A 16806-nucleotide genomic window follows, 5' to 3' on the forward strand; every position below is an offset into this window, starting at 1 on the left:
GCCATTACATCCCCATGCAGAAACCAAAATTTCCGTAGCAACAATAACCCTGACTTTTAGCCTGGCTCCATGTGGCTCTGACCTCAACCCCCAGGACTTTAATCATTTAGTTGTAATTTAGTCATGATACTAAAAGTTTGGGTCCCTTCTCTGTATGTTTGTAACTTGAGATATATTAGTGCTCTAATTAATTATTCCTCCTTATTATGAAAATTCAAACCTATTAGAAAGTAAGATGCGCTATATTGATCAATGATATATGTCAGCAGATATTTGTTTTCTCATAGTTTGTTTATTTTAGACTCGTCCATTTTTTAAGGTCACAGCAGTTTCAACCTTCTACACATCTCTATCTCTATATATGACCCTTCAGATTCCGAGGCATAGAATTTGCGAGTAGTTTTGTGCACCATGAGTTCGTTTTCAATTATCAAAACGAATAATGTCTTGAGTGATTGAAAACAAAGTTCTATACTTTTTAGTCACACCGATCTAAACATAGACAAAATCGGTGATACAAGAGCTATTCTTCTAACTATGACACATTGACCTTAACTTTGGAATTATTCGACACAAATTTTGGACGTAATTCAAGATATTATTGTAAAAAATAACATTGAGGTACACATTTACAATTAAAATATGTGAATATAATTTTTGTACATATAAATACCACTACGAGCTAGCCGCAGTCTACCTTTCAAATAGGTTATGGATAATAGCTTGATGTTATTAGTTTTGAGAAACTAAACGTTTATTTGTTTCCAGTCTACGTCGATTTTACCATAGCTGAAGTCATTTTTTCAATTGAACTTTTTTAGAAAAAAAATTATAATCTTGTTTGACAAAAATAATAAAGGCTTCCATATTAACCGTTAAATTGATAAACTATGTTAATTGATTATTTTTTTATTAAATGTCGCACAGCACACCATTTGCAAATCACTTGACTATGAAATTGTCGTGTATGAAATAGTTATTCTAGGTTAGATTAGAGTTAAATTTCCATTTTCTTATTTTTATTGCTAAATATTGAATTATATTTAAGTCTCATATTTCGATATGAAAGAACTATATAGATGAACATCAAAGTAAATAACAAATTGATGCAAACCTTTTAGCATTTGAAAAATGAATTATGTATTACTTTATCTTGATTACAATCGATAAAATATGTATTTAACCACCAAAAAGTCGAGAAAATAAAGGACCTTACATAGAAGCTAATATTTTTTCTCTTCTTCTTCAAGTGCATTATATCATAGCTGAAATTATAGAATAAATATTATATTTCAAATTTTTTTTTAAATGACTTTAAAAAAGGTCGATTTTGATTGATTTTTGGTCAATTTAGTTTTTAATATTTATTAAGAAATTTAATAAAATAAGCTGGTTAGGTGGCATTGAATATAGATTACAATAATATTGAATTACTTATGAGTTTATAATAAACTATATCATTAATAATTTATATGTAAAGGGATTGAAACAAGTTTATAGATGCTTCATATTCAAAATAAGTGATTAGTATTCACACATTTATTAATGATATAGTCAGTTAAAAACTCATAAGCGATTTTTTCCCGGAATGTTATTGTGTGCGCAAATGCTGTTGGACGGGGAATTATTAGTATTTGCAGAATTGTCTTATTATCAAAGGATTAATACCATTTCTGCAAGCAAATCATATAAATTTAAACTATCAAGTCTTATGCATTATGAACAGGACCCTCACCTTCAGAGGCCCAGAACGCAAACATATTATGTAGAGGGAAAACCTATAACAAGGGTTATATTTTAGTGTTAATACTATCTCTATTAAAATTAAGTAAAGTTTGTCCGTCTCTTTGACTGTAGAGGACACATTTTGACAAACGTATCTTACTAAAATTCAGCGCCTCATATTGAAAAGGAAAGTACATATTTTGTTTGTCAACATACATATAATCTTGAAAATAAAATCAAGAAAATAAAAAAATAACAATATATTCATTTATATCGTATATACAGTCACACAGCCCAATATTTCATTGACATATATGAGTCAATTATAGACATTGTAGTTAAATTTGTGGGATGAGTTAAAATACCCAAGACTTTGAACTTTAGTTTATAATCCTTGTCTGATATAAAAGACTTTCGATTATTCGCCCGATATGAAGGGACGATAATTTTTCGATGAATTATAAATATAATTCCTTTCAATTTTGAGAAAATGCATTCTACCTTGCTTTTGTTTTGACGGGCCACATAGATAAAATTTAAAAAAATATGAATGTGACTTTATAGGAGGTTTGGCAACAAGCATGTGTAGCTGAAGCCCAGCACATCATTTTAAAATAAGAAGAAAGAGAGTACTCGCCAGGCTTGTAGATTGAACGGAAAAATGAACGGCGTTCGTGCTTTCCGTTCAGTTCATAAATGACTATTTTTTTCAAAGATTGCTTCAATTTATTTTCTTGATTATTATCGGTCTAATGAGTCATATAAATTTGAGGGTGCCTAAAATATAGTAAATATATATTGAAAGATTATGGATCTAATTTTTTGAGTACAATTATCAATTACTCTGTACATTGATTACCTTTCTAAGAAATGTCTCACAGCATACCATTTACAAATCACTGGACTATGAAATGATCGTGTATAAAATAACTATTCTAGATTAGGTTAGAGTGCAATTTTCTACATACTCACTTATTTCTTATTTTTATGTCTAAATATTGAATTTTATTTAAGAAAAGATGATGAATATTGTGTAAAATAAAATTTAAAAAAATCATGAGGATACTTGTAAATATGTAAGTTAGCAATTTTTTGGTTCCTAAAGTGATTGATTTCAGATTATATATAATCAAGGCAGTGATGTTAGGACCAAGTAGGCCGTAATAAATAAGGTCTCGAAATTTTGGAATAATATGATAAATTATCTTTGGTTCCTTCACTTCTGATTCTTATTTAAGTGCCTCCGAAGTATGAAATAAAGTTTCATACACTATTTACTGTTATAAAGACTTCAACTGTGAATATAGACAGACAGTTACAAGAAAAAAAGACCTCCAAAATAATATTATTTGCTACAGTTTCCATTTAATTTTTAATATTACTAATGATTTAAAAAATATATACCAAATTATTTATTGAGAGTATTATTCGAATAAGTCAAGTCAACACAGAATCCTATTTTCAGAAAAAACCTTCGTCTTAATTGAACCTTTATACTTAGGTTAGTTGATTTAATTCAAGTTTTTCTATAGTAAAAATAGATGAAAAACAGAATTTATAAAATGATTTTTGTTAAATATTTTTAATTGATTATGATTTGACATCAGTGATAGCTTATAAATGCAGATTGAAGTAGAGGTTACAGCAAAGTTTCCTCTTTAGTAATTATAATCATTGGTGTTTACAGAAGCGTCTTATTGTCAAGGGATTAATACCATTTCAGAATGTTATCTATCAAACCTTACACATTACCTATAGGGTACAAATATATTTATTTTTAGGAAAACCTATAACAGGGTTTGTATATCTCTCTGATTTTGGAGGACACAATGAAGAACGTGTTTAGCAAAAGTCAGCGTCTCAGATTAAAAAAGAAAAGTACATATTTCGTCAATATAGAAATACTCTTGAACAAAAATCAAGAAAAGGGAAACATTCCAAATTATTTTTTTACATCATATATACACATAACCTAATATTTCATAGACATATTTGAGTCAGTTATAATAGGGTTTGTATTCAAATTCATGGGATGAGTTAAAATACCCAACTATTTATTCTAAAAAGCCTTCGTAATTTTGTAAGTCCCTTTATTCATTTTTTCTTGTAATATAAGATTATTTCAAATCTATTTGATAATTAATTAATTAATATAGTATGATTCTAAAGTTTAAAAAAAAAACTTATTTTGGAAAAACTTGATATGATGTCAAACCCCCAATAACTATCAATTACAAAAAGAAACTAATGTTGCTTAGAAATGTCCAATCAGAAATTAAATAACGTTTGACAACAAAAATGATTATTAATTAATTAAATAACATGATATAATCCAATAAACATAGTGAATACAAATTATTTTTTTAGATTTTATGTTATACATATAAATAATTATCCTGTTATGATGTTTAAAAAAAAAAACATTTAATTTATAATTATATATATTAATAAATTAGGATGAAGACTCTGTTTTCTCAGTTTTTCGGAAAACTGCGACTCGAAAACGGATTTTCATTTCATTAGGGTCCCAAAAACGTTTAGCTCCTTCATCAGAGAGCGATAATCCATAGCCATAGTGAATAATATTTTCTAATGTGTGCCCTAAATATACTGTTTGATCCCTATAAAGAACCTCTTCTGAGCCAAGACTTAGAATGATTTGATATTGAAAAAGACGAGATTTTATTAAACTTCCCACACAGTATACCCAAAGTTTCCATTGTCCAGATTCAGTACGATGACATTGAAAAGAGAAATGTTGACAAGACTTATCCTGTTCATCACATATTTCTAGTAGAGTGGGCTTCCACCAAGATTCTTTTTCAAAGAAACTAGTATCAACATGAAGGTAATGTCTAAAGCAATCAATTATATATCATTAAAACTTTGATTTGAAATAATAATTTATATTTCAAATATAATTTTATAAATAAAATTACAAAAAAAAAAAATTCAGACAGAAATAGTCCTATTAACGAATCAAAATACTACATGAAAATGTGTATTTAAATTAACATAATTACCCTAAAGAAGATCCGTTGGCTGTAAAAGTATCACTTTTAACATGCTCCCGATCAACATGTTTCACAATGTCTCGTATGGGTACCATATTATCACATGTTGGGATTATGCAAGGTAATTTACGATAAATGCAATCCTCCAGTAGATGTTTCTCCAAGTCCCCTCTATATAAAATAGTTTCACAACCAGAGTTATCGCAAGGGGCAGGAATTTCATCTAATATCCTCTCAGCGAGCACTGACCGGCATTTATTGGAAGTATCATTACACTGTGAACACTCATCTGAGCAACTTGAGCATAGTAAATGACCTGAGGAACATTGGAATATGGGTCCCCGCTTAGGTGTTTCCAAGCAATTATTACATTTTAATATATCCTTAAGATATCTGATGGTGTCTTCATCGAAGATTCGATGTCCATCCTGATCCATTTATATGCTAAAACTGGGTGTAATTCAAATGCATTTCTTAGTAAAGCATTAACTTTCTCTTCCACTGAGTTTAGTCAATAAGCAAAATATATAATAAGTAACCAACGATCAGTTTCTATATTTATTTATTTTTCTCCTTCTCATAAGTAAACCTCTGAAAAAGGTTTACTTCCATTTAAACTTTTTATCGAGGGCAATATGTAGTAGGAGAATAATTCATGACAAACTGCGAGAAAAGTTTTAATTAAAAATTTCTTTCACCCCTCTCCTTTCATTGTACCAAAAAACATACATTTCTGAGACCTTGTTCTAATTTACAGCAAATAAGAACAAAAAAAAGCATAGAATCATAAATAATTTATCGCTGTTAAGAATAAACTGCAAAACGTATATTTATTTATCGTTTAACATGATCTAAAGTGAGCAACACTAAAAAATCAAAAAAAGTCCTAGATACATATCAATGTACTCCCCTTCTGCAACTACAAGTAGATATTTCAAATTTAGAAAGTTCTTATTTTGAAAATGAATGATGCCTTCTCTTGGTTTCCAAAGGCAAATCCGTGGGAACATCCTCCGATTTGACACCTTTAGGATCATCCATCCATTTTGGACGCTCTTCAACAGGTTTTGGTCTGTAAGAAAAGTAGTACATATTATTACAACAATGATATTGTATGTCTTAGGGAGGATCATCAGACCTATTAGAATCGTGAACTCTAGTAAGAGAGAAATACCCAAAGTAGGGACGTATCATTTTATTATTTCTCTCCATGCATGAATCAAAGGATTCTTGAGTTTTACGGCATTGATCAAAAGAAAAATTGTTGCTGGATTTTTCGAGACACATTGCGTAGGTTGTAAATTCTGAGGCGCATGTATCCTTTACCTATGAAAGAGCGAATTAAAAATAAATTATCATCAACGAAATATTATTTAATAAATTTGCAAAGGGTGGGAAAGTTTCCAAATTGCTTCGAGAATGTTCAAATGAGTAGGCTATGTGAGTTAAAAATGTTTTGTATACATTTACAAGATAATATTTCAGATTTTTTACCGTTCAATTCATATTCTAATATATAGAATGGGCACTCAGTAGAGCGGAAACCTCCCCTATGGCCATTTTTCCTAAATTGAATTCCTTGCTATATGAAACATCTTTATTAAACATACATAAGGACACTAATTTGAGCTCTGTAGCTCAATACATTATAAAGTGATGGTCGTCTATGTATTTTTAACGTTTTCTGTTACTTTGACATGACCTCTCAAAATTAAATGGCGTATATTGTGACCATATATAATCTTCGTACCAAGTTAGATCAAAATCGAACCGTAACTTTTGCCGTAATCCTAGGGGTCAACAGACAAACAAACAGAGGCTAAACATAACCTCTGTTCAAATTCGTTTCGGAGGTAATAATTAGATATTGAGCTTCTGAAGTACAACCTCCCTATCTCCTTTTCACAAATATATTTTAATAGACATAATACTTACTATAGCTATTTTAATAATAACTTCAGTCCAGTATTTTTGTCTGTTCGTATTTGAAACTGAGAGTAAAATGAGCCTACGATAAAGTATTAAGGATCCTATAACAAAGTAAATACAATTCCGGGTTTAACACGGTGTTTAGTTGAAATCCCCATTAATTCCCCAAAATTCCAAGTTTAAACCTGTTTTTAATAAAAAAATTCCAATTAATCTTCCAAAATTCTGATTAATCCCAGAAAATTCCCAGTTTCACACTATGTTTAGTCAAAAATTCTCACTGATTTCCCAAAATTATCAGTTTAACAATATTTTTAGTAGAAAATTCTCACTCATATCCCAAAATTTCTAGCTAAACACTGTTTTTGCTAAAAGAAATCCCCAATAATTAATCAGTTTAACACTGTTTTAAGTCAACCATTCTCACTAATTCTCCAAAATTATCAGTTTAACAATGTTTTAAATAAAAAATTATTAAGTATTAAGTCTTAGATTTTTTTTTTTTTTAAAGCCATTTGATGGAGTTTAATCAAGATTTATTGGAAATGTGTCAATAGTACAAATATCCACTTTGAGCCCCCAAGATGGTGTCTCCCTCAATTATAATGTTATAAGTTATAAAAAATATAAGTTATGACGTCAGTGAAATGTTCTATTGAAAATTGTTAAGTATGTGTTTCCCGATATATTTTTGATCTTTTTACATTTATAATTGATTCCAATGAAATAAACAGACTATTTCCCAAATTTCTTATTTTATTTTTTTTTACTACTTGTCACAAACTCAAAGGCTAAATCTATTAAATTATGTAGGTATATGAAAAAATACGAAACCTTTTGAAAAAAGTTATGAGAGCAATTAGTGACGTTCTTTCCTTCTTGAAGACAGGCTCTTGGATCATTTGTTTCTTGTCGACATAGCATGAATTCATTATTGACAGCTTCACAGGTCTTACCAAGGTGAAAAGCCCCGGCACGGAGATAAGGTGTACCCAGAGGAACTTCTTGAATTGTGAGCTCCTCAGTGCTGGGTAAAAACGTATCCTTAGTTAGGACCATTCCAAATACGATAATTATACGGAATTCGTTGTTATGAAGGAGACAATTCAATAAATCAGCTGTTAAATCTTCAACTTTTCATTTAATATCCCAGATTCACAATGACGTAAGCAGGGTATGACAACATCCATAAAATTACACATTCCGTCATTGCAAAATAATAATCAAAAGCAAGGAAATATAATTCCATCTGGAGGAGCAAAGCTCTAATCACGCAACCTTTTCTAATAAAAAAACCTAATTTTTTTATGACAAATAGTAGACATTAACTAAGTCTACTGCAGTAATGACATATTTTATTAAAAGCGTAGCTATACCTTTGTAATTCCGTTCTACGTTCTGCTAAACTAATATCAACTTCATACAATAAAAAAATGTAATATTTTGTCGAAGTATTTTATATCGACAACACGTGGTATTTCAATCAATTCTTCCATTTAAGGAGAAAGGCTAAATATTCAAGAATTTACTCCCCTCATTTTAAATCGGACGATTTCATTAATAAGAGATCAGACAAACAGATCTGCCGTTCTATAAGTCGGGGGATTTAAAAATAAAGATTTTCAAACAAGAACCTATTCCTTCAATATTTCCAAACTATCCCCATAACTATTCAATTGGTTGCATTCAAAATCTCTTGTATCATCTTAAAGTATTTATCGATGCAGAAGAAGACGAGGATGAAGAGTCATTAGATATTATTTCAAAAAATTGAATTTATCAACATGATCAAGCATATACATCTAATGACAAATACATGTTTGCCTCGGAGCTACTGAAGTTTGCTATAAAGGGTGATAATATAGATGCTATTCTCCATACTTAGTGGCAGGTGCTTCTCTATGGAGAGCCAGCAGTCCAGTTCTATCGTTTGATTCAAAAGAGTGGCGATCTTTCTTTACCATGTATCAGGTACTAAAACTATTTATACGTTAATAATATATATCATGTTTTTATTTCTATTTATTTTTTTCAGGCACTTGAGGAGATATTCATAAAAAACAATTGAAGAAGAGCTTACGGATCACACAAATTTAAAAGAGAGAATTAATTTATCCGAATACACTTTTGAATAAATATTTTTTTTTCTTATATTTTTAAAATTTTTATAAAAATAATATATGATCAGAGTATTAGTCCGCTCAAGTAATTCTGAAATTCGTTGCTTGGCTAAAGAGGGAGTGGGACATCACATTGTCAATGGACCAAATACTTGAAAAACTTTCAGAAAATAACTCTATATATACATAATTATTCTATTATACTAATAATTATAATTATTGTTGTTGTCGAGAAAGATCCTGATGATTCTAATTCTCTTGCTAAAATAATAACGATAGGTCAGGAAATTGACTATATTTTGTACTACACATATATGCATTAAAAAAATTGATATTGTAAAAAGAAACATAAACCTACCAATATTTTATTGTAATTTCAAAAAAAATAAAATAAAGGTTAATAATGTTATCGAAAAAATAACTCGCGATAACTGCCCTTAAAAAAGTGTAACATATGTATATATATATATATTATAGTGTTCGCTTTTTAAAGTTGACCAAATTCAAAATTATCATGGATATGTGTTTAGGTGTAGGTAATGAGTCATTACTAATGACATCCTAAAAAAAAATTATGTACTATCAAAAACTGTTACCCTCCATCCAGTCAAAGTTCCAGAATTTAATTATATAGCTGAATAAATAAAAATCCATAATTATTTATCTATATTTGTATGCCGGCAATAGTTACTTCATGAGTTTTTACTTACCAAACCGACTACATAATAATGTCAAAAAAATTACTAAGAAGTTATAAAAAATTATAAAATAAGTTTTTCATTTCTTATGCCAAATCTTATAAGATTTTTTTCTTTTTTTAATTTGACCTCATTTTGAAGTACTTCCGGAACGCTGGAACTTTGACCGGATCGAGGGTAACTGTTTTTGATGGCACATAATTTGTTTTTTAGAAGGTTACTACCAACACATCTTATGATCCATGATACTTTTAAATTTGGTCAACTTTAAAAAGCGAACACTAATATATATATTGTTCAAGTACAGATTTTGTATAAGCAAATCTTACAAGTTGCAAACGAAAAATGGTATGAATAATTTTAAATGTAGGATTTACAATAATGCAATTATTTTATATTCCATGGATAATTAATCGATCCATAAATAATGTCATTTTTTACTATTATGATAAAATGACTAAAATTTAAGTATTCTCCGGCACATCCTTGAGTTCAATTGCCCACAGTTGTAATAATACTTAAAATAACATAATAACCACGTAATCTCAATAAATCGAAATGAAAATTAATATATGGTAATTGAAACAACCGATGTTGTAATTTAACAATACATTTCAAATCGAAGAAGTTGAAACTTTTACAACTATCTTATACAAGTTGCAACATATTTAAAATAAAAAAATTATGTAAGGGTGTTAACTTTTGGTGCTAATAATGAAAGTTAACAATGTTTCTGGTTAGAACTAATACTTTTCCAACTTGTTGGGGATTTTTTTCTTATTGGTAACTGAAGTTGAAACTTAGAATGTTACAGCAGGTCCAACTCTAGGATAATATAGAGGTTGTTCAATGAAGAAGTGTTGAAATGTGATGACTGATGAGAAAAAAGGAAATGAATCATTTTATAACACTCTAATGGACAAGAAAAAGGCTAAAAGTACGTGAATTTTACCACATTTAAAAATTAAATATTGAGAGAAAACTGATTCAACTCAAATTCCAGTAAAACACTCAATAAAGAGCTCGTAACGTTGAGTAATTGATCAACCGATACTACTTCATTACCATAGATAAGATCAATTTAAGATGAACTCTCACAGTATTCAACTTAAATAAACTATCGTCTAATAGAATAGCCTCACTTCCAGACTTAATATATAATTCACACGAATGCTAACGCACAAGGACATAAAATATTAAGCCACTGATTCAAAATAGAATAAAGAAAGGAAACTCGACTTAGCAATTATACAATTATCTCAAGACAGGTTGATAACGCTGATTTATTTTTCTAGGTTGTATTTGAAACAATATATATGTTTGAGACACGAAGGATCCATAGACCAAAGATAGTTTACAACTTTAGCTTGGTTCTTCTCCAGTGACGCCTCTTCGCGTTGTAGCGAATTGTATTATTTGTTCGCATACGGATCCATTGAGGAATTGGACGATTCTGCTTTAGCTTCTTCGCCAATTTAGTCTTAATACGGAACGTCTTGTGGGCAGGCTGGAATTAGGATGGAGTTAGAATTAAGGGATTACACGATCATTAATTAAACATTTATAAAATTACCATTTTGAGAAAGAAAAACCTTCCTTTCACGTTCAACGCTGAGACCGGAAAGAGAAAGACATTGTTTCAGGGGTACAAACTACAGCATGAAAGAAGGAGGTATTTCATAGCTATATATGATTTTAGCTATTTTTCTATTTATTTTATTTAGAAATGGGCCCTAAGCCAGGGGATTTGTCGTTTTTTATTATATAAATTCAAACTGTTAAGAAGTATGTAAATAAATAGTTAAACTAATTCATGAATTCGTCTAAAATACCCAAGAATTTGACAAAATATCTGATAAATTTACAGACTTTTAGCTGTTTCTTTTCGGCTACGTACATAATAATATTTAAAATAATCCAAATCTGCTGGATTTGGATTGAACTTATTTGTAGCATGGGATACTTGGGACACTGCACTGAACATTGACAAAAGTTACTTTGTTCATGTACCAAGCGAAATCAGTTTGTACATGCAGTTTTTGATCCTCTATAATATACCGATGAGTTCTAATTCTGTCTGCAGTATCCAAGCTCCAATCACGCAACCTGTTTTGGTGAAAAACATCATTTTCTAAGATAAATTCTACTTGGTCAACTCACATGAACTTCGTACAATTATAAAGCTATAAGTTATAACATTTGTAGTAGTTGTAATTGTACCACAACACCACGTAGTATTTTAAGTAAATCCTCCATTTTGGGAGAATATTTAAAATCCCGAAAATCTGTTTTTGACCAAAAAATTGTAGTTTGACTCAATATATAGAATTCAAATTTAAAGTCATTTTATGGTAAAATGTTTTCTAACGTAAATGAATAAAAAATTATAAAACTAATCATTTAAACTAATGAATTTGTCCTTCAAAAATAAAGTATCAACTTCAGTTCGTGTTTGTACAAGATCATTATATAATAAGTTCCATTCAATAATTAATTAACATGTAATATTATTCTTCAATTGATCTTTGGATACTAATGTGGTTAATTCATAAAGTTGGTATAGTCGAGTGTATTTACACAATGAGTTAAATGGATTTGGAGTTGTATATTTCAAATGGTTGGATTCAGAACAAAGATCACAAAATATCATTCCAAACAATAAAAGAATATTTTATTCTTGGATGTGTGTAGTTTTAACGAAATTGTTAATGTTGATTTATTATTTTAGGCAAGTCTGAGATTTTAAATTTAATTTCTAGAGTATGATCAAGAATAGTTTTTTGAGGTTGGATATATAATATTTAGAGATCCCGAAATTATACATATTGATATTCTGTGTTCCAAACCGACACTGTGAGTAAATATATGTGAGTAAGCTGACTCTGGGCTCACTCATAAGTCATAATTATTACTTCATGGAAATTAAATGTACCTAGTTACTAAAAATTATATTATTTTGATTCTTTTAAGCTTATGAATGGGGATATAGAAAATCGATACAGTTTTATTTCGTCAACAAAATTTAAGAATCTTATTCATCCCAATGAATTAATTACATTATTAATAGGGAATATTTCATATTATTTGAATATAACTTATTCTAATTCCAAATCAATTAAACTCTGTGCATAAAAACATGCAACTTTACTAACTCCCTGCTCAATTAAATGTAATGAATTAAAATTACATTATTTTGATCCCTCTAAACTCATTAACTGGGAATATGAGTAATCGATACAGTCTGTATGAATTTTTCTATATATTTCTGTTCGGCATCTAACATATAGAGACATAATTATCTTAATAAACTAATTATATTATTTTTCTAACACCAATCGAGGACATAATACTATTTCTCATGAAGTGGACACTGTATTTTTGAAAAGCAAATTCATCAATTTAAATGATTATTTTAATCATTAAGTAATCCATGGTTTAATAATGTTCTTAAAGTTTTCATTAGAAAATCCTTTAACATATATTTACTTTGATTTTGAGCTGTATAAATTAGTCAATCCATCATTTTTTGCTCAAAAACAATTTGGTTAGGATTTCAAATATTATCCCAAAATGGAAGAGTTGCTTAAATTACCATGTGATATTAATATAAAGTTACAACTACTACAAGTATTATAGTTTTATAATTGTACAAAGTTCATATGAGCTCGCAAAATGAAATTTATCATCAAAAATGATGTTTTTCACCACAACAGGTTGCGTGATTGGAGCTTGTGCTCCTCCAGATAGTATTAACACTCATTGGCTATACTTATGGCAATTCAGTAACATTTTTGGTCATATTTCATTAAATAAAGTCTTGTCTGAAATTTGAGGGGAAAAAGTCAGGAAGATAATTAGATAATATATATTATTTAGAGTGACGGTTCCATCACAAATAAAAGATGTCCAGATTACAGTTTCATACGGCATTAGGTCGCTTATTTCCCTCTCTTTTATTTAACTAGGTATATTATCTTGTTCATTATTGTCCACATCGGATCATACAATCAAGTGTTGTAAAGGTGTGAGTGTATACTACAAACGCTTTTTGCCCAATATTGCGCTTGGCCGGTTCAGTCGTGAATTATTGTGCGTCAAGTATGGAGATCTCTAAGGAAGAAATTCGCCATATTTTACATTTTTACTACCTCCAAGGGAAAAATGCATCGAAAGCGACCAAGAAAATTTGCGATGTATACGGGGACGATACTATCTCGGTTCGTGTTGCACAACAGTGGTTCCAGCGATTTCGTTCTGGTATAACGGAGGTGAATGATGCGCCACGTACTGGCAGGCCTGTCGTCGAATATGTCGATAAAATCATAGAAAATATTAAGATAGATCGTCATGTCAGTAGTCGTAGTATCGCCCAGGAGCTGATCATCGATCATAAAACCGTTTTGAACCATTTGCAGAAGGCTGGATATAAGAAGAAGCTCGATGTTTGGGTCCCACACGAGCCGACGCAAAAAAATCTAATGGACCGAATTACCATCTGTGAATCGCTGCTTAATCGAAACAAAATTGATCCATTTCTTAAGCGGATTATTATTGGCGATGAAAAATGGATCCCTTTAGTCGATGTCAAGCGACAGAGAAAGGTGCTGCTGTGTGTTTGGTGGGATTGGCAGGGAATGATCTACTATGAACTGCTCCCCGATGGCCAAACGATCAATTCAGCCCTCTACTGTGAACAACTCGACCGTTTGAAGCTGGCGATCGAACAGAAGCGGCCAGCATTGGTGAATGGTAAAGGAATCATGATTCATCTAGACAACGCCAGGCCGCACACATCTTTTATGACGCGCCAGAAGCTCCGGGAGCTCGGATGGGAAGTTCTTATGCATCCACCCTACAGTCCGGACCTGGCACCAAGTGACTATCATCTGTTCCTGCCTATGGCCAATGCGCTTGGAGGTACAAATTTGGCCTCAATAGAGGCTTGTGAAAATTGGTTGTCCCAGTTTTTTTCCAATAGGGACAAGGACTTCTACGAGAAGGGCATCATGAAGTTGGATTCTCGTTGGCAACAAGTTATCGAACAGAACGGGGCCTACTTGGCTTAAATCAAATGATTTTAACACTTCTTATAAAGTATTGAAATAAAGCTTACTGATTACACAAAATTCTTTATAAAGGAGATAATTAAATTGTCCGAATACACTTTGGAATAAATAGTTTGTTTCTGATACCTTAAAAATATTTAACTTTTTTTATTAAAATAATATATACATACACATTACATATATAGAGTAGTTGTTTATAAGTTTCAGTTCCATTTTAGTTAGTTCATGAAAAACATGTCTGATCGTTTCATCTTTTTAACTCAAGCTTGTGTTATTCTTTAAATAAATATTTAATTCTCTGTTAAAATACAACGAGGGGGGAGACGATAGTAATGTTTTTCTAGACTTAATACTCATAAATCCTTAGTAGATGAACAAAGCACTTTCAATAAAACTCTCCCTCATTTGAATGTAATATCTTGTACCACAATCGAGTCCATCCATTCTGAGTTTAAGTCTATTATAGAATTAATCGAGTACCACAGCTCTAGAAGTATCCAACTTAATAAGAATATATAAAAACGATATATATCTCTTTACGCACAGAAGTATATGACTTCATAATAAAGTTATATCATCAAAGGACGACATTACTCATTCAAGTTTCTGTTATATCGCTCTGAGACCATAATTATTTGCTTATTCAGATAATATCAGTGATGGGAAAGTTAACTTATCTTTTTAACTAGTTAAGTTAAAGTTAATTATTATTTTATATTTTAATAACTAGTTGAGTTAAAGTTAATTTCGATTTCTATAAAAATTAACTAGTTAAGTTAAAGTCAATTTTGAGTTTTTTTTACTAGTTAAGGTTAAGTTACTTTACTTTAGAGTAATTTAAGTTAAATTAACTTACTGAACCTTGTTTAAGTTAATGTTAAAAATAACTATTTAAGTTCAAATCAATTGAACATAACAAGGGTACATAATAAAGGTTATTCTGTCGGTCTGTCTGCCTGGGATTTTCTCCCCTTCCAATTGAACGATCAAGAAAAAAAGAAAAGAAAAGATTGCTTCGTATGATTACTGCTGGATAAGACTAATGTGGAATTAAAAACGTTCAACGATGTGTCTGCTGATTTTCATGTAAACTTAAACATCAGGTTAAAGTTAAGATAATGCAGTTCAGTTAAAAGTTAATTTATAGTTAAAATAACGCTGTGTAAGTAATCAACTAGTTCAGTTAAAAGTTAATTAACTTAACTAAGTTAAGTTAAGTTACATTAACTTTCCCAACTCAGCCTAATATGCAATGATCATTGAACATACGAATTTGCCCCTTCCAATGCATGCAATACATCCTTCATGCCATCGCGCATAGATATGAAAAGATTTATAGAGAGACAAAATTACAATTAAATGGTCATAACTTATACTTATTCATGGCCCTTAATCATTGAAACAAATGATCTTGGCCTGAAAATATTGTCTTATCCTTCCATAGACATTATATTATCCACCACTGAGACTATTATATGATGACCACGACTCAATTTGCTCAGACAATGGAGCTGTCGGTAATAAAAAATGAGAAAACCAAAAGATTAATAGATTTTTAGAATTAAAATATTCTACAAATTAAGAGCTGATCCCAATTGGCATTCAGTAAAAACTCTTTATCATCATACTTCTTTGTTATCCCATCCTCAGCCAATACAACAGCAAGCATAAATTATTTCAGAATGGAACCTTAAGTTCATCGCCATTCAATTTCTTCAATACAATAACATTCCAAAAGTCTAGATATTTGATTCTGTTGGTATATATATATATATATGACATCATGTTTACGAACTAACAATTAATTTTTATCGCATGCAAAATTTGGATTGAAATATTACAAATCTTCAAATGAAATCCCGGAATAAATATAAATTTATATAAAAGCTACCCCTGGAGAGTTGTCCTGAACTAATGTCCTTTTTTTTTGATTTATCAGACGATTTATTAATTGTAAGTAAGAATGGATGCTAGTGCCGTAGCTACACCATTTTTTTTTTTTGTGGGGGAGGCTCAACCCCCCTAAAAAAGCACAACATATCTTATACTGAAATGTATTGTGTACAAGTTGTGATGTCTGTACAAGTTGCAACTTATATAAGGAAGTTGCAATTTCTTTGTCTTAATATGCGTTAAGTAAATGCATTTAATTCCAAAATTGATCATTCTAATTACTAATATTTAGTTAATACTATCATTCATTTTGTTCTGTTAAAATTACACAGTTATTGCGTATGTATAAGTATTATAACTG

The 16806-nt window shown here is 30.1% G+C and overlaps 2 protein-coding genes and 1 long non-coding RNA gene across 3 annotated transcripts; all 3 read right to left on the reverse strand.

Moving 5' to 3' along the window:
* Positions 1 to 3873: 3873 nt before the first annotated feature.
* On the reverse strand, positions 3874 to 5416 carry LOC121122839 (uncharacterized). Its single transcript, XM_040717902.2, has 2 exons — positions 4749 to 5416; positions 3874 to 4580 (listed from the first exon to the last, which is right to left on the reverse strand). The coding sequence occupies exons 1-2, from the start codon at positions 5174 to 5176 to the stop codon at positions 4178 to 4180; spliced, it is 831 nt and encodes a 276-aa protein (XP_040573836.1). The 5' UTR covers positions 5177 to 5416; the 3' UTR covers positions 3874 to 4177.
* A 134-nt stretch (positions 5417 to 5550) lies between these two features.
* Positions 5551 to 7830, reverse strand: ND-19 (NADH dehydrogenase [ubiquinone] 1 alpha subcomplex subunit 8). The gene is made up of 3 exons (XM_040717903.1): positions 7503 to 7830; positions 5878 to 6065; positions 5551 to 5811 (listed from the first exon to the last, which is right to left on the reverse strand). Exons 1-3 carry the CDS (start codon positions 7725 to 7727, stop codon positions 5691 to 5693), a joined length of 534 nt encoding a protein of 177 aa, XP_040573837.1. The 5' UTR covers positions 7728 to 7830; the 3' UTR covers positions 5551 to 5690.
* A 7545-nt stretch (positions 7831 to 15375) lies between these two features.
* On the reverse strand, positions 15376 to 16416 carry LOC139906229 (uncharacterized). Its single transcript, XR_011781594.1, has 3 exons — positions 16181 to 16416; positions 15929 to 16063; positions 15376 to 15853 (listed from the first exon to the last, which is right to left on the reverse strand). It is a non-coding gene; the product is annotated as an uncharacterized lncRNA (long non-coding RNA).
* Between the last annotated feature and the right edge of the window lie 390 nt (positions 16417 to 16806).

The sequence above is a fragment of the Lepeophtheirus salmonis genome, chromosome 8 (genome assembly GCF_016086655.4).
Source record: "Lepeophtheirus salmonis chromosome 8, UVic_Lsal_1.4, whole genome shotgun sequence".
Taxonomy (NCBI): Eukaryota; Metazoa; Arthropoda; class Copepoda; order Siphonostomatoida; family Caligidae; genus Lepeophtheirus; species Lepeophtheirus salmonis.

What these genes read in the sequence shown, in the direction of transcription:
- LOC121122839 (XM_040717902.2), bottom strand. Translation starts at nt 5,176, where the DNA reads ATGGATCAGGATGGACATCGAATCTTCGATGAAGACACCATCAGATAT. An exon ending in GCCAACGGATCTTCTTTAGG is followed by an intron (nt 4,581 to 4,748) that starts GTAATTATGTTA and finishes TGATTGCTTTAG; the next exon opens with ACATTACCTTCATGTTGATA.
- ND-19 (XM_040717903.1), bottom strand. Translation starts at nt 7,727, where the DNA reads ATGGTCCTAACTAAGGATACGTTTTTACCCAGCACTGAGGAGCTCACA. An exon ending in CTCATAACTTTTTTCAAAAG is followed by an intron (nt 6,066 to 7,502) that starts GTTTCGTATTTT and finishes GCTCTTTCATAG; the next exon opens with GTAAAGGATACATGCGCCTC. An exon ending in AGAGTTCACGATTCTAATAG is followed by an intron (nt 5,812 to 5,877) that starts GTCTGATGATCC and finishes CTTTTCTTACAG; the next exon opens with ACCAAAACCTGTTGAAGAGC.